Source organism: Rhinopithecus bieti, unplaced genomic scaffold (genome assembly GCF_001698545.2).
Source record: "Rhinopithecus bieti isolate Rb0 unplaced genomic scaffold, ASM169854v2 scaffold_81659, whole genome shotgun sequence".
In the NCBI taxonomy this organism is placed as follows: Eukaryota; Metazoa; Chordata; class Mammalia; order Primates; family Cercopithecidae; genus Rhinopithecus; species Rhinopithecus bieti.
In genome coordinates, this window is record NW_016837762.1 from 2,523,976 (window position 1) to 2,542,069 (window position 18,094).

The 18,094-nt window shown below is 59.2% G+C and overlaps 3 protein-coding genes across 22 annotated transcripts in view; 2 read left to right on the forward strand and 1 right to left on the reverse strand.

Moving 5' to 3' along the window:
• MINK1 (misshapen like kinase 1) overlaps positions 1-8,902 on the forward strand; it is a 68,614-nt gene extending 59,712 nt beyond the window's left edge. For 3 of the 18 annotated variants that reach the window (XM_017865906.1, XM_017865908.1, XM_017865920.1), the window contains exons 13-34: positions 519-635; positions 1,100-1,186; positions 1,395-1,613; positions 1,829-2,002; positions 2,310-2,570; positions 2,984-3,069; positions 3,237-3,347; positions 3,490-3,602; positions 3,837-3,925; positions 4,132-4,155; positions 4,280-4,443; positions 4,834-4,939; positions 5,019-5,156; positions 5,369-5,477; positions 5,910-6,077; positions 6,180-6,323; positions 6,536-6,670; positions 6,866-6,966; positions 7,048-7,197; positions 7,284-7,443; positions 7,532-7,671; positions 8,042-8,902. In XM_017865906.1, coding sequence (XP_017721395.1) covers positions 519-635; positions 1,100-1,186; positions 1,395-1,613; positions 1,829-2,002; positions 2,310-2,570; positions 2,984-3,069; positions 3,237-3,347; positions 3,490-3,602; positions 3,837-3,925; positions 4,132-4,155; positions 4,280-4,443; positions 4,834-4,939; positions 5,019-5,156; positions 5,369-5,477; positions 5,910-6,077; positions 6,180-6,323; positions 6,536-6,670; positions 6,866-6,966; positions 7,048-7,197; positions 7,284-7,443; positions 7,532-7,671; positions 8,042-8,125 — 2,880 coding nt within the window. In that variant the 3' untranslated portion in view covers positions 8,126-8,902. The remainder of the gene's footprint in view (positions 1-518; positions 636-1,099; positions 1,187-1,394; positions 1,614-1,828; positions 2,003-2,309; positions 2,571-2,983; positions 3,070-3,236; positions 3,348-3,489; positions 3,603-3,836; positions 3,926-4,131; positions 4,156-4,279; positions 4,444-4,833; positions 4,940-5,018; positions 5,157-5,368; positions 5,478-5,909; positions 6,078-6,179; positions 6,324-6,535; positions 6,671-6,865; positions 6,967-7,047; positions 7,198-7,283; positions 7,444-7,531; positions 7,672-8,041) is intronic. The other 15 variants (XM_017865915.1, XM_017865918.1, XM_017865907.1 and 12 more) reach the window with 14 other exon arrangements.
• A 95-nt stretch (positions 8,903-8,997) lies between these two features.
• Positions 8,998-13,893, reverse strand: CHRNE (cholinergic receptor nicotinic epsilon subunit). Its single transcript, XM_017865927.1, has 12 exons — positions 13,846-13,893; positions 13,449-13,591; positions 13,278-13,322; positions 13,045-13,154; positions 12,758-12,913; positions 12,375-12,475; positions 11,866-12,066; positions 11,654-11,768; positions 10,287-10,401; positions 10,017-10,203; positions 9,824-9,930; positions 8,998-9,713 (listed from the first exon to the last, which is right to left on the reverse strand). The coding sequence occupies exons 1-12, from the start codon at positions 13,889-13,891 to the stop codon at positions 9,558-9,560; spliced, it is 1,482 nt and encodes a 493-aa protein (XP_017721416.1). The 5' UTR covers positions 13,892-13,893; the 3' UTR covers positions 8,998-9,557.
• Positions 10,390-13,755, forward strand: CUNH17orf107 (chromosome unknown C17orf107 homolog). Of its 3 annotated transcripts, XM_017865926.1 has the most exons (4): positions 10,390-10,651; positions 10,758-10,967; positions 11,059-11,328; positions 11,409-11,942. In XM_017865926.1, the coding sequence occupies exons 1-4, from the start codon at positions 10,508-10,510 to the stop codon at positions 11,505-11,507; spliced, it is 723 nt and encodes a 240-aa protein (XP_017721415.1). In that variant the 5' UTR covers positions 10,390-10,507; the 3' UTR covers positions 11,508-11,942. The 3 variants fall into 3 exon arrangements, 2 of the variants coding, with proteins under 2 accessions (XP_017721415.1, XP_017721414.1); XR_001884136.1 differs by adding an exon at positions 12,435-13,755 and having other exon boundaries at positions 10,758-11,783; XM_017865925.1 differs by having other exon boundaries at positions 10,758-11,957.
• Positions 13,894-18,094: the final 4,201 nt, after the last annotated feature.

Below are 18,094 nucleotides of genomic sequence, written 5' to 3' on the forward strand. Positions count from 1 at the left end.
TGGTGGTGGTGGTGGCGGCGGCGGCAGACTTTGTGATCGGAAATACCGTGAAAGTCAAGTACCACCTGGGCATCGGGACTTGCCAAGGAACGGGCCAGGTCCCTCGTTTCTGTGCTTTCTGTGCACGGGCACCTGGCGCCCTCTTGTGGCCAAAGTCTCTCGCCACGACCCGCTCTGTATGGACTTCAGGCAAAGGTGGGTTTTAGGCTAGGAGTGCTGGGGAGGCTTGTTTTGAGTTCGGGTTTTGTTTGTTGTTTGGTGGGGTGTGGGTAGTGGAAGGTGTTGTCTAGCTAAGCACACCCCACAGGCAGCGGTCAGTCTCACAGCCTCTCCCATCACAGCTACTGGCTGTTTCCCCGAGCCCAGCCCTGCGGGCCCTTGGGTGGGGATGGGTATAGTTACAGAAACAAACGGAAGCCTCCGCGGTGAGCAAGGAGAGCTCCCCTCGCTGTCCATGGAGGGACAGTGCTGCCGCGGTGTCCGGTATGGTCCTTAAGACCACCTGGCTCTCCCCATAGCAACAGCGGCGGGAGCGGGAGCAGCGGAAGCTGCAGGAGAAGGAGCAGCAGCGGCGGCTGGAGGACATGCAGGCTCTGCGGCGGGAGGAGGAGCGGCGGCAGGCGGAGCGCGAGCAGGTAGAGCGCCGCACCCACATCCCTGCCCTCCCGCCCTCCCGCTCCTGCTGCCTGCCGCCCCTGCTCCCCGTGCCCTTCCCCCTTCTCTCCCCCCCACCCAGATTCCTCCTATCTTTTCTAGCTTCACTCTTTCTCTCTGTTTTCTCCCACCCTTCAACCCCAACCCTGGCCCCCTCCCTCCTCCTTCCCTGCCTCATTCCCATCTCTTTACCCCCTCCCTGACTCTCCCTGGCCCCTTCCTCATCCCCCCTCATTCCCTGTGCCCTCTTCTTCCCCATCTGTGCTGCATGGCCCCCCTGGGGCTCATGCCATCCCCTCCCCTACCTCTCTCTTACTCTTCCCCTGCACCCCCTCATCCTCCTCCTGCGGATCCCTTCCTCCTTCTCCAACTCGCTGCTGCTGCCCTCCTCTGCCTCTTCCTCCTTCCCTGCCCTCTGCCCCCCACCCTACACCCCGCCCCCCAGGAATATATTCGTCACAGGCTAGAGGAGGAGCAGCGACAGCTCGAGATCCTTCAGCAACAGCTGCTCCAGGAACAGGCCCTGCTGCTGGTAACGGGCCCCTCAGCGTCCTCCGGGAAGATGCTTTTCAGAGCCTCTTTGCTGGAACGGGATGGGAACACTTCAAGGGAAGGGATTCACCCAAGACATCAAGGGAATACATCTCCTCTCTAGGCAGTTGGAGAAAAGAGAGCGCATGCCTGCTCTAACTCCCAGGGCCACACTCTGCTGAGCCCTCTCTCCCTACCCTTGGGCCCAGGAATACAAGCGGAAGCAGCTGGAGGAGCAGCGGCAGTCAGAGCGTCTCCAGAGGCAGCTGCAGCAGGAGCATGCCTACCTCAAGTCCCTGCAGCAGCAGCAACAGCAGCAGCAGCTTCAGAAACAGCAGCAGCAGCAGCTCCTGCCCGGGGACAGGAAGCCCCTATACCATTATGGTCGGGGCATGAATCCCGCTGACAAACCAGCCTGGGCCCGAGAGGTACTCACTGTCTCCTTTGCCTCCTGAGACTGCAGTCCCACTGCCTGAGGCCTGGAGAGCCACAAGAAGTGGCTGTTCACAGTAGCAGGCACCGAGCAGGGGAAAGGAACACACAGCACACAGCACAGGACAGGAGTGGTCAGGGCAGGTGGGACCCTCAGTTTTGAGAACAGGGAGGCAAGAGCTGGCCTGCTTGACATCCCTTCACATCACAGGTAGAAGAGAGAACAAGGATGAACAAGCAGCAGAACTCTCCCTTGGCCAAGAGCAAGCCAAGCAGCACGGGGCCTGAGCCCTCCGTCGCCCAGGCCTCCCCCGGACCTGCAGGACCCCTTTCCCAGACTCCTCCTATGCAGAGGCCGGTGGAGCCCCAGGAGGGACCGCACAAGGTGAGTCTCTCCCCACTCCTGTCTTAATGCAGACACGGAGCTTTGCTCAGAGCGAAGGTGCACACACACACACACACCTGCTCAGCCCTGAGCCAGGATTACAGAGCACAGGCTATGTGGACAGAGACACTCACCTGCTTCTTGCTGCCTGTGTCTGTCCTGACCTGGCTGTCCTCAGGCTCAAGGAACCCCTTGTCCTTCCATGGAGGAAGGGGCAACTAGAGTCCCTTCCCACCTCAGACCCCGATTTGCAGGTGGGGACCTGCCATGGAGCAGGCAGCCCACCCTCCCTGGTCTCTCCCTGCAGAGCCTGGTGGCACACCGGGTCCCACTGAAGCCATATGCAGCACCTGTACCCCGATCCCAGTCCCTGCAGGACCAGCCCACCCGAAACCTGGCTGCCTTCCCAGCCTCCCATGACCCCGACCCTGCCATCCCTGCACCCACTGCCACGCCCAGTGCCCGAGGAGCTGTCATCCGCCAGAATTCAGACCCCACCTCTGAAGGACCTGGCCCCAGCCCGAATCCCCCAGCCTGGGTCCGCCCAGATAACGAGGCCCCACCCAAGGTAAGGACAGCCTGCGGGCCCAGGGAAAAGCAAGGAACTAGTCATGAGGAGAAGGAGGGCAGTGAAGGGGCCGCATGGGGAAGAGTGCAGGGCGGAAAGCCAGAGAAAGCTGGGGCGCTGTCCAGCAGGGCTCAGCCGTCCAGCTGAGGAGGCAATGTGGAGGTGTGGCATTGATCCCCCTGGGGAGCGTGGGAACGGAGAAACGCCCAGGGTGTTTCGGGGGCGCTAAGGGGCAGACTTTGCCAGTTAGAACTGCAGCTCCAGCCATCTCCCAGCTTCATAACCTTGGACGTATTCACTAACTTCCCTGAACCTCAGTTTTCTCATCCATCAAAGTGAGGAGCTCACCTCTCAGAGGTGAGGCTTAAACATCTCTGAAGTGCCTGTCGCAGTGCATGGACTTCTCTCCACAGGTGCCTCAGAGGACCTCATCTATCGCCACTGCCCTTAACACCAGTGGGGCCGGAGGATCCCGACCAGCCCAGGCAGTCCGTGCCAGGTAATGCCTGGGTAGGGCAATGCCTGGGTGAGGTCTGAGGGCAGCCTAGGGAGTAGGGGGGCACGGGGACTTTACCAGCCTACCCACCTAGGGGTGGGCAAGCCCCAGCCCCATCACCTCAGCGCCCCCCCCCCCGCCCCCTCGGCACCCCTGTGCTCCCTTCACAGACCTCGCAGCAACTCCGCCTGGCAAATCTATCTGCAAAGGCGGGCAGAGCGGGGCACCCCAAAGCCTCCAGGGCCCCCTGCTCAGCCCCCTGGCCCGCCCAACGCCTCTAGGTAATGGAGTCGTCCCCCGACTCACTCCCACCTCTCACTTCCGCCACCTGCTTCCCTGGTGATGGCTCCCTCTGCAGTGCAGCTCAGCACCCCAGAGAGGGGAGCACCCTGCCTCCCTGACCCTGACTCTGCCCCCCAACAGTAACCCCGACCTCAGGAGGAGCGACCCTGGCTGGGAACGCTCGGACAGTGTCCTCCCAGCCTCTCACGGGCACCTCCCCCAGGCTGGCTCACTGGAGCGGAACCGCGTGGGAGGTACGTGCGCCAGGGCTGGGCAGCCTGCTCTGGGCCTGGAGTCTTATCAGGATGGACCCTGCCTTTGGTGGCTTTGGACTGGGACACCCACAGGGACAGGGAGGACCTGCGTGGGTATGGAACTTGGGGCTGAGTTCTGGGGCTCAGGGGCAAGGGGTCAGCCCAGGTGTGGGCTTGAGGCCATCCCTTGTCCAGGCATCAGTGACCTTTCTTCTTCCACCCGGCCGTGTCCAGCCTCCTCCAAACTGGACAGCTCCCCAGTGCTGTCTCCTGGGAATAAAGCCAAGCCCGATGACCACCGCTCACGGCCAGGCCGGCCCGCAGTGAGTCGCCTGGTGGCCGCCACCGCCTGCCTCATCTTGGTTTGGGGCTTAGCCCCAGGGAGCTGGGTGTCAGGGGTGGGGTCTCCGCGGATCTACTGGGAAGGGCTGTGGGGATGGAGGGACTGGTGCTTCTCATGCTACTAACCTTTTCTAACCTCTCTCCTAACCTCTCTCCTGGCTCTTTCTTCCCCTGCGGCCCCTCCCAGAGCTATAAGCGAGCAATTGGTGAGGTTAGTGAGATGGGCCTGCTTGTGGGGGCCCCTCCTGTCACCCTGCTGGGGTGTCCCAGCACCCTTTGTCTGCCTCCACCCAGGCCCACCTTCTCCCTGCCCCTCACGTGGCTCCTCCCTGCAGGACTTCGTGTTGCTGAAAGAGCGGACCCTGGACGAGGCCCCTCGGCCTCCCAAGAAGGCCATGGACTACTCATCGTCCAGCGAGGAGGTGGAGAGCAGTGAGGATGACGAGGAGGAAGGCGAAGGCGGGCCATCAGAGGGGAGCAGAGACACCCCTGGGGGCCGGTACGGCATCGGGAGTGGGGCCCTCCCACTCCAAGGCACAGGGAGGGAGGGGAAGTGGCAGTGGGGGAGAGGTAGGGCTTTGGGGCAAGTCTGAGGGAGAACAGCAGCCTTCTCTAGGGCGTGGGGTGAGGGTGCAGGCTCCTGTCTCTCTCCCGCTGCCCTGTGTGTTGTGGGGTGGCCTCTTCAAGTGCCTGTCTGCTCCTGTGCCAGCCTGCCCTGTGTGCCATGCAGGGAAGCACCTCACGGTGGAACAGGGACTACCCCGTGAGGGTGGAGCAGGTTGTGTTTTGAATAGAGACAAAAGCCTGGGCTCTGGCTGCCATCTGCTGCCTTTGGCACTTCTGTGCCCACGGGCAGGACCTGGAGAGGCCCCACCTTCCTCTCTCACAGCAGCGATGGGGATACAGACAGCGTCAGCACCATGGTGGTCCACGACGTCGAGGAGATCACCGGGACCCAGCCCCCATACGGGGGTGGCACCATGGTGGTCCAGCGTGTGAGTGAGCCTCCGCTGCCTCCCCTGTACCTGTGTTGCCCTCCTCAGCCCCGTGCCGACCCTGCCCTCTGTCCTGTAGACCCCTGAAGAGGAGCGGAACCTGCTGCACGCTGACAGCAATGGGTATACAAACCTGCCTGACGTGGTCCAGCCCAGCCACTCACCCACCGAGAACAGCAAAGGCCAAAGCCCGCCCTCGAAGGATGGGAGCAGTGATGTAAGTGGGCCGGGGGCAGGTCCGCTGGGAAAGAAGAGCTGTGGCAGTGGGCAGGAGGTCTGGGTGCTGGGTCACGGCGGAGGATGGGGCGGAGCGCTGGGAGCTGGACAATGGGGGTGCCAGTTGGGGAGCTGGAGCCTGGGGACAGCAGCAGGGGCAGGGCCACAGCTGGACTTGCACTTCTTTGCCTGACTGCTGCCCCCCCACCACAGTACCAGTCTCGTGGGCTGGTAAAGGCCCCTGGCAAGAGCTCGTTCACGATGTTTGTGGATCTAGGGATCTACCAGCCTGGAGGCAGTGGGGACACCATCCCCATCACAGGTGAGGACGGGAGGACAGACCTGCCATGAGGCTGGGGTCCAGGGGCAGCCTGGAGGGGAGCATAGTGGTCTTGAGACGCAGCCTCACAAAGCATAGCCACAGGACCTCTCTCTTGGGCCCTAGCACCTGCCTGGGCAGAGACAAGGAAGGGCTTCTGCGACCCCTCCACGGGAGAGGAAATGCTCAGAGTAGCCAGGGGACCTGGGCAAAGACTCAAAGCTAGCAAGTGACAGAAATGGGACTTGAGCCAGGCCTTCTGACTCAAAAGGGGGGTCCAGCACTCTATCCCCCTCTCCCATGCACCCCTTCTCCTCCCGTCTTTCTCCTTTCTGTGTATTATGAGGCGCCAAGACCTGATATAGGGGATGGAGGTAGACAGAGATGGGGTGAGAAGCTGCAGCCCCTCCTCCCGCCTCCTCCTCCTTCTGGCAGCCCTAGTGGGTGGAGAGGGCACTCGGCTCGACCAGCTGCAGTACGACGTGAGGAAGGGCTCTGTGGTCAACGTGAATCCCACCAACACCCGGGCCCACAGTGAGACCCCTGAGATCCGGAAGTACAAGAAGCGATTCAACTCTGAGATCCTGTGTGCAGCCCTTTGGGGTAAGCCAGGGCAGGGATAGCTGAGGGGGCTCTGGCGTGGCTTCCGTGCCCCTGGCGAGGGCCTGGCTGAGCCTCTGACCTGCCCAAGGGCTCCTGTTGCAGGGGTCAACCTGCTGGTGGGCACGGAGAACGGGCTGATGTTGCTGGACCGAAGTGGGCAGGGCAAGGTGTACGGACTCATTGGGCGGCGACGCTTCCAGCAGATGGACGTGCTGGAGGGGCTCAACCTGCTCATCACCATCTCAGGTACAGGTGTGGCGAGTGGGGAAGGGAGGAGGGGCTCAGCTCCCTGGCGCTGTCACTATCTTCTGCCGGGGAGGAGGGCAGCCTTGGTCCAGGCACTGGAAGGTGGAGCCGCACTTTCTCACCCCTTGTGGCATGCCGACAGAGGAGGCCGGGGCGGTGGTAGCCGGGCCACAGGTGAGAACAGGGGGTGTGTCTGTCTGTCCGTCCCTCAGGGAAAAGGAACAAACTGCGGGTGTATTACCTGTCTTGGCTCCGGAACAAGATTCTGCACAATGACCCAGAAGTGGAGAAGAAGCAAGGCTGGACCACCGTCGGGGACATGGAGGGCTGCGGGCACTACCGTGTCGGTGAGGATGTCCCAGCTGAGTGGCCAGCACATACTTGTTCATGAAGAGAGAGAAATGGGCCTGGGTCTAATGGCTGAGAAAGCTTGGGAGCCAGGGACTTGGGGCCTGGGTAGGGCAGTGTAGTGACAGACCACGGGGAGACGCCCGTGGCCCAAGAAGGGAAGCCTCAGCATCCCTCTTCTCTCCGGCCCCCAGTGAAATACGAGCGGATTAAGTTCCTGGTCATCGCCCTCAAGAGCTCCGTGGAGGTGTATGCCTGGGCCCCCAAACCCTACCACAAATTCATGGCCTTCAAGGTAACCCCAGCCTCGGCCCCTAGCACCATCTGGAGTCCCAGCGCCTCTCCCCGTGCCCCTGAGCCCTCCTCTCCTCCGCAGTCCTTTGCCGACCTCCCTCACCGCCCTCTGCTGGTCGACCTGACAGTAGAGGAGGGGCAGCGGCTCAAGGTCATCTATGGCTCCAGTGCTGGCTTCCATGCTGTGGATGTCGACTCGGGGAACAGCTATGACATCTACATCCCTGTGCACGTGAGCTTGGCGGGGCTGCTGGAGGAGTGGGTTCGCCCAGTCTGGGCACCAGACACGGAGACTCCAGCCCACCTCCTTCTCCCCAGATCCAGAGCCAGATCACGCCCCATGCCATCATTTTCCTCCCCAACACTGACGGCATGGAGATGCTGCTGTGCTACGAGGACGAGGGTGTCTACGTCAACACGTACGGGCGGATCATTAAAGATGTGGTGCTGCAGTGGGGAGAGATGCCCACCTCTGTGGGTGAGTGAGCTGCCGCCCTCCCGGCCACATGCCCCTGAGGTGGCCCCGGGGTGCAGCCTGCTCAGCCCCTCACCTGTTTTCCCCACAGCCTACATCTGCTCCAACCAGATAATGGGCTGGGGTGAGAAAGCCATTGAGATCCGCTCTGTGGAGACGGGCCACCTGGACGGGGTCTTCATGCACAAACGAGCCCAGAGGCTCAAGTTCCTGTGTGAGCGGAACGACAAGGTGGGAGTCTCCTTCCCTCTGAAAGCCCTGCCGTCCCGGCTGCCGTGACCCCAGGCCCCGGGCAGAGGTCTGGGGAGAGGATGGTCGTGGTGTCTCCCTGAAAGCGGGCCCCTCTGGGAGTTCGGAAGGCAGTCAGCCACTACCACTGCCTGCGCTCCCTTCAGTTCTGAGGACTTGCCAGCTGGCGCCCAGGGGGCTGGTAGTGCACCCTTTCCCCTAACATGCTGGCCTTTCCTCCGGGTGAGGGGCACTGTGAGTCTCCTGCAGTCTCTTTTCCCCCCCTTCTTCCCTTCCCCCCGCTTCTTCCCCTCTCCCAGTTAATTGAGACCCCGACCCAGCCCTTGGTGACGTCTTCTCTTGCCCCACCCAGGTGTTTTTTGCCTCAGTCCGCTCTGGGGGCAGCAGCCAAGTTTACTTCATGACTCTGAACCGTAACTGCATCATGAACTGGTGACGGGGCCCTGGGCTGGGGCTGTCCCACACTGGACCCAGCTCTCCCCCTGCAGCCAGGCTTCCTGGGCCGCCCCTCTTTCCCCTCCCTGGGCTTTTGCTTTTACTGGTTTGATTCACTGGAGCCTGCTGGGAACGTGACCTCTGACCCCTGATGCTTTCGTGATCACGTGACCATCCTCTTCCCCAACATGTCCTCTTCCCAAAACTGTGCCTGTCCCCAGCTTCCGGGGAGGGACACAGCTTCCCCTTCCCAGGAATTGAGTGGGTGTAGCCCCTCCCCCCTTTTCTCCATTTAAGAGGAGAGTGCTTGGGGCTTGAACCCCTTACCCCACTGCTGCTGACTGGGCAGGGCCCTGGACCCCTTTATTTGCACGTCAGGGGAGCCGGCTCCCCCCTTGAATGTACCAGACCCTGGGGGGGGTCACTGGGCCCTAGATTTTTGGGGGGTCACCAGCCACTCCAGGGGCAGGGACCATTTCTTCATTTTCTGAAAGCACTTTAATGATTCCCCTTCCCCCAAACTCCAGGGAATGGAGGGGGGACCCCGCCAGCCAAAACATTCCCCCCTTTCCCAACCCCCATCTCCTCCTCTTCTAGCCCATGCCCTTCCCCGGTGGAGGGAGGGAGCAGGGAGCCCTCACTCTCCATGCCCCTTGCTTGCATCTGTATATAGTGTGAGCAGCAAGTAACCCTCCTCCTCCCTCCCCCCACCCCTCCTCAATGTAGTGGCCTTGGATATCCTGTTTGTTAATAAAGACAATTCAACCAGCTCCCACCATGCAGGCCCCATGTTGCTTTCTCTCAGTCCTGTATACTAGGCAGAGAGAGCCTCCAGGGTGCAGAAGAAAGGGGCAGGGTGGGCTGGGATCTGCAATGAGTGAGCCTCATGGGGGTGGGATGGGCAGTGCTGGGCCAAGAAAACCTAGAAGAAATGACTGCAGGAGGACCTCAGCCCTAAACCTGTGGGCCAGAGGGCCACCGGCACTGAAGGGGTTTGGTTCCCACCAGCTCCAGCTAGAGCCGGGCCAGGGAAGAAGAGGGTTTCCTGGCTCCAGCCTCCCTATGTGCAAGTCCTGCAAAGGGGTCTCCTGTTTGGCTATGAGATGAACAAAGGTAGCTGGCAGCCTCCAGAGTCCCGTGGGGCTGGGCCTGAGAAAGGCTGGGAGGTCAGCAAGGCTGAATGAAGGGCAGTCCTTGCTTTCTGGAACACTGGCACCTGAGAGCCTGTGTGAATCGTTTCCTCCTGCTGACCCCTGGACTGGGGCTAGGCCTACACACACCAAGGGGTGGACACACACCATTCTTCTTGTAAAGTTCACAAAATACAGATTGATCAGCAGTGGGAAGGGATCATAATGCCGTGGTGGCGGCAGCCTACTTTTTCAAAATCAGTTTCCTACTGGAGATGGGTGGGAAGTTGAAGTCGGTGCGCGCTAAGGCTGGATACACGGCGGGTACGGGAGATCAGGCACTCGGTTGAAGTAGGCCCCGAGGAAGATGAGGCTGGAGCCCACGCTGAAGAGCACCAGAGCGGCCCAGAAGCAGACGTTGTCAAGGGCATTCCCCATGCGCACCCAGTCGGACACTTCCTGAGGGAAGGGTTGGCACAGTCAGTAAAGAGGCAGCTGCTGGAGCCAGCTGCATGGGAGACAGTGGGGGGCCTCTGCCGCGCCCCACCCGCCTCTGGCTCCCGTCCCACCTCGCCGGTGGCCTCCTGATCTCTCGTGCTCTCGGCCACGAAGTTCACGGCATCCACACAGCAGCGGACCTCGGGGGCGGCGGCGCCCAGGCTCTGGCAGAAGGCAGCTGGCGCGGGAAAACACCGGGGTGGGCCGTTAGGAGCCTCCCCCGTGGCAGGCACCCCCTGCAGCCCGCCGGGCCACTGTGCTCACCCGTCCAGGTCCCGTGCCGGTGCCTCTGCCCCTCAAACACGAGCTCGCTCCGCGGCTTTTTTAGTATCAGCTCCTCCGCGCGGAGCAATAAGCCCACCGACGACGCCCGCCTTGGAGGCGAGGCCGCTCGGGGAGCCTCAGGGGGCGGCGGGGAGCCCAGCAGGCGCGGCAGCAACTCCAGGAGAACCTGGGTGGAGGCGGGGCTTAGGGGGCGGGGTTAGTAGTAAGCTCCACCCCCACCCGGGCCCGCACCGCCCCCTCCGCGCTTACGTGGCGCAGCCGCGGGGACACGGCGTGGGTGGTGGGCGTCCGCAGGGACACGTTGAGCACGATGACGCAATTCATGACAATGAGCGTGGCGACCACCATGACGAAAATAAGGAACCTGAGGAGCCCGGAATGCGTGACATCACCGCTCCCCCTCCCAGCTACAGAAGGCACCTCGCGCTCTCTGACCTCACAAACACGGCTTCTCCTGGCACGGGTTGGTTATGCCCTCCAGCTGCGCCCCCTGCGCGACGACAGACGCGTCCCCCAGCTCTTCTCCCGTCCTACCACTCCTGGCAGCCATGAAGGGAACCCCCAGCTCCCTGGACACCCTGATGTGGATCTACCACTTCCACAGCTCCACCGAGGTGAGGCTACGCCCGCCGAGGGCGGCACCTCGAGACCTTCTGGGTAGGTCTCCTGCGCGCCCTGTGACCCTTGCCCTGCTACTCTACTGCTCTGCTCCTTCTCCAGGTGGCCCTCCAGCCCCCGCTTCTGTCTTCCCTGGAACTCTCCGTGGCCGCAGCCCATGAATATCTGGAGCAGAGGTTCAGAGAGCTGAAGTCCCTGGAGCCACCTGAGTTGAAGATGCAGGGGATGCTGCCTGCCCCGAAGCCCACCCTGGGGCTGGTGTTAAAAGAAGCCGCAGCCAGCCTCGTGAGCTTCGGCGCCACCTTGTTAGAGGTGGGGTACTGGGGGGCTCAGGATACGCGACGATCGGGCAGCGGGAACAGGGACCTCTGCCTCCCCGCTAACCCCTGTGCTCCCAATGCAGATCTCAGCCCTGTGGCTGCAGCAGGAGGCGCGGCGACTAGACCGCAGCGCGGGCCCAGCCCCAGACGGCGGGGATCCGGGTGCAGCTCTGAGCCGGGTAGCCCAGGCCGCGGGGCAGGGGACTCGGCAAGCTGGGGCTGCGGTGCGCGCCGGCGCCCGGCTTCTAGTCCAGGGAGCGTGGCTATGCCTGTGTGGACGGGGTCTGCAGGGGTCTGCCTCATTCCTGCGACAGTGGCAACAGCAGCTAGGCCTCGGAATCCCCGGAGAACCGGTGAGCTCGGGATGCGGGGTGAGTTGGGGGCCAGAGGCGGCGGGGCTAGGGAGGCACTGAGCCGGACCGTCCCTCAACAGAGCTACTCAGGAGACCTCCAGGTGACGTCCAGCAGCAGTGAGGAGGACGGCGGACCAGGGACTCCATCCCCATCCCAAACCCACCCGGCGTCCGAATAAAGCCCAGGGCAGGGCGAGACAGCCAGAACTTCTCCCGGGGTCTCTGGGTTTTGGCCACGCCCCCACCTGACAACCCCCCCCGGCCCCGCCCTTCGCACTGGCCACGCCCCCGCGGGGGTCACCGCCCAGACATGCTCCGCCCTCACCTGCCCAGGAGCGGCACGCTCAGAGACGTCTCTGGGATTTTCTGGGCAATGAGGAACAAGAAGACGGTCTGGGCGAGCAGGACGTTGATGGAGACCGTGCATTTCTGGCCGCCGGCTGGAGGGAGAGCCAGTGAGAGTGGGCCCCGCCACCCGGGAGCGAGCCCGGGTTTGGGTCTGGGGGGTTTGGGTGTGGGTTCCGGGCCACTGCTTACCCTGCGCCGGCAGGAAGTAGGCGAGAAGCACCAGGCCCGAGATGAGCACACAGGGCACGATGATGTTAATGACGTAGAAGAGCGGCTTCCGGCGGATGATGAGCGAGTAGATGACGTCAGTCTCCCCTGGGCCGTCGGTGGCACCACTGTTGTGGTGGCGGATCACCCCCGGGCAGAAATCGATGGCCCACTCGCCGTTCTCTGCGGGAGGCGGGCAGGGTCAGCCGGCTGACAGCGGGCTGAAGAGGAGGCTGCGGCTGTCTGCACCAGGGTCATGGGCCGTCAGGATAGGGGCAATTCGGGCAGAAAAGGGCATTCTTGTTGAGGGTATGGAAAGCCAGAAGGCAGGACTAGAGTAACAATCGAGAATGATTTCAGGACGGGGGTAAGCTAAACCCGCTTGCAGAAGTCATCCTCTAGTGGCGTTGGTCTGGGGCAAGCCCACCCTGGAAGTCCCCTCTCTGGACCTCGTCTAGAAGCGGGTTTTTCTGGGCAGGCGGGGGCTTCACCAGTATAGGCCTCAGTGTCGATGTCGATCTTGTTGATGGTCTCGCCGTTGTCGTCCACAGCAAAGGTGAACTCCACTTCTTCGGCACTGTACGTCTGAGAGCTGCGAAGCCAGGGCCGGGAGCCCACCCCACAAGCTCTGACCCGGGCCCCAGCCTCAGACCCAGCCCTGGAAGCTGGGATCTAGCCGGGCCGGGAGGCCCCACCCCTTCACCCAGGCCCAGGCGCTCGCCTCTGTTCCCGCCTCTACCTCGGCCCGCTCCAGGCCTACAACTTGCTCCGCCTCCAGCGTGAAGCCCAGCCCCGAGGGCGGTGCTTCCATTTGGCCCCGCCCCCACACAGGCCCCTCCCATAACCCTCCGGGCCTCGGAGTAACTCTTCCCACCGGAAAATAAGCGAACAGTTCTGCCAATCGAAGGGGAAGTAGGTGACCTCCACGGCGCAGACGCTGCGGTAGATGGCCGGAGGCAACCACGTCACGGAGCCGTCCTCGTAGATCAGCACGTTGGCGTCGTAGGCCACGCCGAACTGGCCATCAATACTGTGGGCTCGGGGAAACCGAGCTTTTTGCACAGATCTGCACCCTCTCGGAGTATCCCCCCTTTCCCAACCAAGTCCAGCCCGCACCCCAGGCCGGCTTCCCTCCAGCCTGGCGTCCGGCCCGGTTCTCACTTGTTTTCCAGCACAATCTCTGGCAGCCACACGAGTTCTGAAGGGACTCGCAGAATTTCTATGCCCCCAAAGTCGTCCTTGCTGTAGTTGAGTCGGTAATCCTGCCAATCCTAAGAGGTGGGGGACGGAAGGACGCGTACCCTGCATCTCCCACCTGGCGTTGCCTGGGAGGGGTTTGGGGGAAAAGGAGTCGCTTGGATAAGACCTAACACTGTTCCCCAGATTTGACTCACGATTCCAATCCAGACGCTAGTGGTGAGAGTCTCCTCTTTTTCATTCTGCACATGGGAGATGGGGATGATTGAAGTGAGATTTCAGGGCCAGAAGTGAGCTTTAGGACCAAGCTCAGCGGCTGGGGCCAGAAGTGGGATTTTTGGCTTGTGATGAGGGTGGGGATATCTTACCAGTGAGATGAGATTCGTCAGGGTGACCTTGAGGCTGATGGTGACAGTATCCTCAGGCTCCCGCACTGGCCGGCTTCCTGAGTCATAGTTGTCGAAGAGATAGTGATAAAGACGCAGTTCCTCATTCTTCCCCACACTGCTGCCTGCGATGGGGTCAAGCAGGAAGGGTCACCGGCAATAATGAAGAGGCTGAATTTCCTCTCTCCTTCCCCTGGGTCCTCACAGGCCTCTGAGGCTGTGTATTATCCGTATCTGTCTCCTAAACCAATTATACTGTGCCTGGAAACCAAATACTGTGTCTCAGTCTTCATCTTGGTCTCTGTCTTTGCCTTCCCAGTCCCTTTATGTCAGTATCTGTGTGTGACCAATTGCTTCCCACCCCAGCCCCTGTCCATACCGAGGAGCCCCAAGAGGAGCAGGACCCCAAGAGGAGCCCCTGCCATCCTGCTGCCTGGTTCTCAGGATTATTCTGAGCTCTGGAAGGCTTGGAGGGGGCAGGCCAGGGTGCATGTGTGAGGGGGAGGAGGGTGTTAGTTCCGGGCTGTTAGGGGACTGTCACCTAATCCTCTACTCACTCCTGCTGCAGCTGGGGACATTTTGGCTGCTTCCAGAGGCAGCTGCCCCATCCTGTGTTTCCTGCCCCTGCCCCGCCCCAGTCCAGCGTCCTTTGCCTGGTCTTTGGCCAGCTCCCCAGCCACAGATGTGAGCCTCTCCTGAGAGGCACCTGCAACCACAATCCTAGTAGCAGAGGGGGGGGAGACACTGCTTTCAACAGGCACTGATGTCCTTTGAGTAAGCTGCCCTGTGGAGGTGACCCTGCCCGCTGAACACATCTGGGGATGTGACACACCCCTTGCCTCCCATTCTCCCCCATGTGGAACACACACTATCACTACCCAAGCCCACAATGCCTTTCCTGCCAGCAGAATGGCAAAAAATGGCCTCCATAAAGACTGATGAAGAGACAGGCGGTCACAGGGGATTGGCCCTGCGGTAACAGGGATTCCACCCAGCAAATAAGATCATGTAAAGGGCCCACCTCCTTCCACAACCTGATCTCCAGGTTTGCCCATCCCCAGCCCCACTGGATGTGAGCACCAACCAGAGACTTCTGTTTCACCTTGTCTATCCCTGCTGCCACCTTGTGGTCAAAGATGATAGTACCGTCTTCCCCATCCTACTCTCCTAAACACACACACACACACACACACACACCTGATGACACCTTAATTGATCCTTTCGATTTTTTTTTTTTTTTTTTGAGGCGAGTCTCGCTCTGTCGAATTCCACTCCTGTTGCCCAGGCTGGAGTGCAGTGGCGCAATCTCGCTCACTGCAACCTCTGCCTCCCGGGTTTCAAGAGATTCTCCTGCCTCAGCCCTCCCAAGTTAGCTGGGACTACAGGCACATGACCACCACACCCAGCTAATTTTGTATTTCTTTAGGTAGAGATGGGGTCTTCATCATGTTGGCCAGGATGGGATCTAGATCTCCTGACCTCGTGACTCCGCCTGCCTCCAGGCCTTCCCCAAAGTGCTGGGATTATCAGTGTGATGCCACCACGCCCAGCCTGATGTTCCTTTTTTTTTTTTTTTTTTTTTTTTTTTTTGCAGGGGGTGGGGGGAAAGGATCTCACTCTGTCACCCAGACTGGAGTACAGTGCCACCATCATAGTTGACTGTAGCCTCTGAAACTCCTGGGCTGAAGCGATCCTCCTGCCCCAGCTTCCCAAAGGGTTAGGATTACAGGCATGAGCCACCACGCCCGGCCTCAGCGTTTCTTAATGCCTTCTTGAACCATTTTAATCACCTGGAGGGGGCCTTATTTTAAACGCAGATTCCTAAGCTCCATTCCCAGAGAATTCTGATTTCGGGACTAGGGTGCCGGGAATCTGTATTTTTAGGAAACTGTCCAGGTGTTCCTTGTGAGGTAGGAGGGGCTGGCCTAAGCATATTTTCTGCTTACACCTCACTTCCTCACAGCAGTCCAGCAAAGCAATGATCACTGTCCTGAATGAAAGGGGATGCTGTTTATTTTATCCTGCACAAAACACTTTCAGGGCCATCACTTTTGATCTCCTTCCCCCACCTATGCGGTAGGTCATAATCACCTCCATGTTACAAGCGAGGACACAACAACGAACAGAGTGTCCATGGGGCTCCTTGTCCATTTCCCACACATGTGTAAAGCCTCTGTGTCCACTCCCACGATTTCCATTTCAGACTCCCTTTCTGGGTCTCTTTAACCCAGCTCATCTCCTTGCATGTGGCTGGTACGTGGACTAACTCTCGAGTCTGTGCTGCTGCTTATTCCATAGCCTCCAGGTCAAGGCTTGGAACAATAATTGTGATAAATGCAAGTATTTATTCAAACATTAATGGACACCTACAAAGTTCCCCCTTACAGGGCTGGGTGCTGTGGTTATTGAGATGGATAAAACAAGCCTCAAGGAATTATCATCTAATGACAGAGACCTGTCAACAGCCAGTGACACCACACTATGAGAAGCATAAAAAAAAAGCAGGTGCTATGGAAGCCGTAGCTAGGGTAAACCAGATCTGTCAGAAAAGCAAGGTTTCCGCCAGGCACAGAGGCTCATGCCTGTAATCCTAACTATTTGGGAGGCCAAGGCTGGAGGATCATTGAGCCCAGGAGTTCGAGACCAGCCTGGGCAACACAGTGAGACCCCCCATCTCTACAAAAATAAATTAACAACAAAAAAATTAGCCAGGCATCAAGGTACATGCCTGTAGTCCCAGCTACTTAGGAGGCTGAGGTGGGAGGATTGCTTGACCCTAAGAGATCTAGGACGCAGTGAGCTATGATCACACCACTGCACTCCAGCCTGGGTGACAAGCAAGGCCCTACCTCAAAAAAATGAAGTTTCCGGCCAGGTGCGGTGTCTCACGCCTGTAATCCCAGCACTTTGGGAGACCAAGGCAGGTGGACCACCTGAAGTCAAGAGTTCGAGACCAGTCTGGCCAACATGGTGAAACCCCATCTCTACTAAAAACACAAAAATTAGCTGGGTGTGGTGGCCGGCGCCTGTAATCCCAACTACTTGGGAGGCCGAGGCAGGAGAATCACTTGAACCCAGAAGGCGGAGGTTGCAGTGAGCTGAGATCGTGCCACTGCACTCCAGCCTGCGTGACAGAGCAAGACTCCATCTCAAAAAACAAAAAAATGAAGTTTCTCCTTGGTTTCCGGTAGTCTCACACATGGACTGGAACCCACTGGACCAGTGTCAGAGACCAAGGCAGCTCTAGGGCCTGTTCCCCGATCTCTCTGTCGCCACTGCTCTGTCCGCTCTCTGCTCCTCTCACTTCGTCAACACTGCCCATTCCCCCTACTCTGCATGTCCCCTTCCTACAGTGTAGTTTCTGCTTTCTCTTCGCCTGTGCATCATTTCACCATGGTCTTGGCCCCAGACCAACTTCTTGGCTTCCCTCTGCAGAGGCAGCAGTTTTGTTCCTGTTGCTACTGCCTGATGCTATGAGACCTTGCAGTGCAGACACGGAAGGAGGGTCATGGGGTTGGCCTAAGACTCTCGTTTAGGATGGATGGTGGATGTGGCAGGCCCTATGACACCATAAGTCCGGTGCCTTTCACCCTCTCCCAACCCAGCCCACTTCTCCTGTATGTTTAGCTCCCAACACGGCCTGTCATGGTACCATTCTCACTGCTAGAGCTGAAATATATACAAATATATTAAATATAGATAAATCAATACAGTTAATATAAATTCACTTTATCCTCCCCAGCAGGATTCAAACTTGAAATCTTGCTTCCAAAAGTTATTATGAGGAAAAAAATCTAATAATCTGATCAAAAAGAAGGCAGAAGATTTGAATAGACACTTCTCAAAATAAGACATACAAATGCCAAACAGGTATAAGAAAAGGTGCTCAGCATCATTGGTGATCAGAGAAATGCAAATCAAAACTACAATGAGATAGATATCATCGCATCCAAGTTAAAATGGCTTACATCCAAAAGACAGGCAATAAATGATGGCGACAGTGTGGAGAAAAGGGAAGCCTCGTACACTGTTGGGAATGTAAATTAGTACAAGCACTATGGAGAACGGGTTGGAGGTTCCTCAAAAAACTAAAAATTGAGCTCCATATGATCCAGCAATCCTACTGCTGAGTATATGCCTCCCAAAAAGGGAAATCAGGCCGGGCATGATGGCTCATGCCTATAATCCCAGCACTTTGGGAGGCCGAGGCGGGTGGATCACCTGAGGTCAGGAGTTCAAGACTGGCCTGGCCAACATGGCAAAATCCCATCTCTATTAAAAATACAAAATTAGCTGGGCGTGGTGGCAAGCGCCTGTAATCCCAGCTACTTGGGAGGCTGAAGCAGGAGAATTGCTTGAACCTGGGAGGCGGAGGTTGCAGAGAGCCAAGATCTCTCCATTGCACTCCAGCCTGGGCAGCAAGAACGAAACTCCATCTCAAAAAAAAAAAAAAAAAGGGCATCAGGATATCGAAGAGATATCTGCACTCCTTTGTTTGTTGCAGCACTAGAACTAGCTGAGAATGAGCAGCGGCCGGGCGCGGTGGCTCAAGCCTGTAATCCCAGCACTTTGGGAGGCCGAGACGGGCGGATCACGAGGTCAGGAGATCGAGACCATCCTGGCTAACA

What these genes read in the sequence shown, in the direction of transcription:
- CUNH17orf107 (XM_017865925.1), top strand. Translation starts at nt 10,508, where the DNA reads ATGCCCTCCAGCTGCGCCCCCTGCGCGACGACAGACGCGTCCCCCAGC. An exon ending in ACTTCCACAGCTCCACCGAG is followed by an intron (nt 10,652 to 10,757) that starts GTGAGGCTACGC and finishes CTCCTTCTCCAG; the next exon opens with GTGGCCCTCCAGCCCCCGCT.
- CHRNE (XM_017865927.1), bottom strand. Translation starts at nt 13,891, where the DNA reads ATGGCAGGGGCTCCTCTTGGGGTCCTGCTCCTCTTGGGGCTCCTCG. An exon ending in CGACACTGAGGCCTATACTG is followed by an intron (nt 12,067 to 12,374) that starts GTGAAGCCCCCG and finishes CGCCTCCCGCAG; the next exon opens with AGAACGGCGAGTGGGCCATC. An exon ending in AGCGTGCCGCTCCTGGGCAG is followed by an intron (nt 10,402 to 11,653) that starts GTGAGGGCGGAG and finishes CGGGCTCCTCAG; the next exon opens with GTTCCTTATTTTCGTCATGG.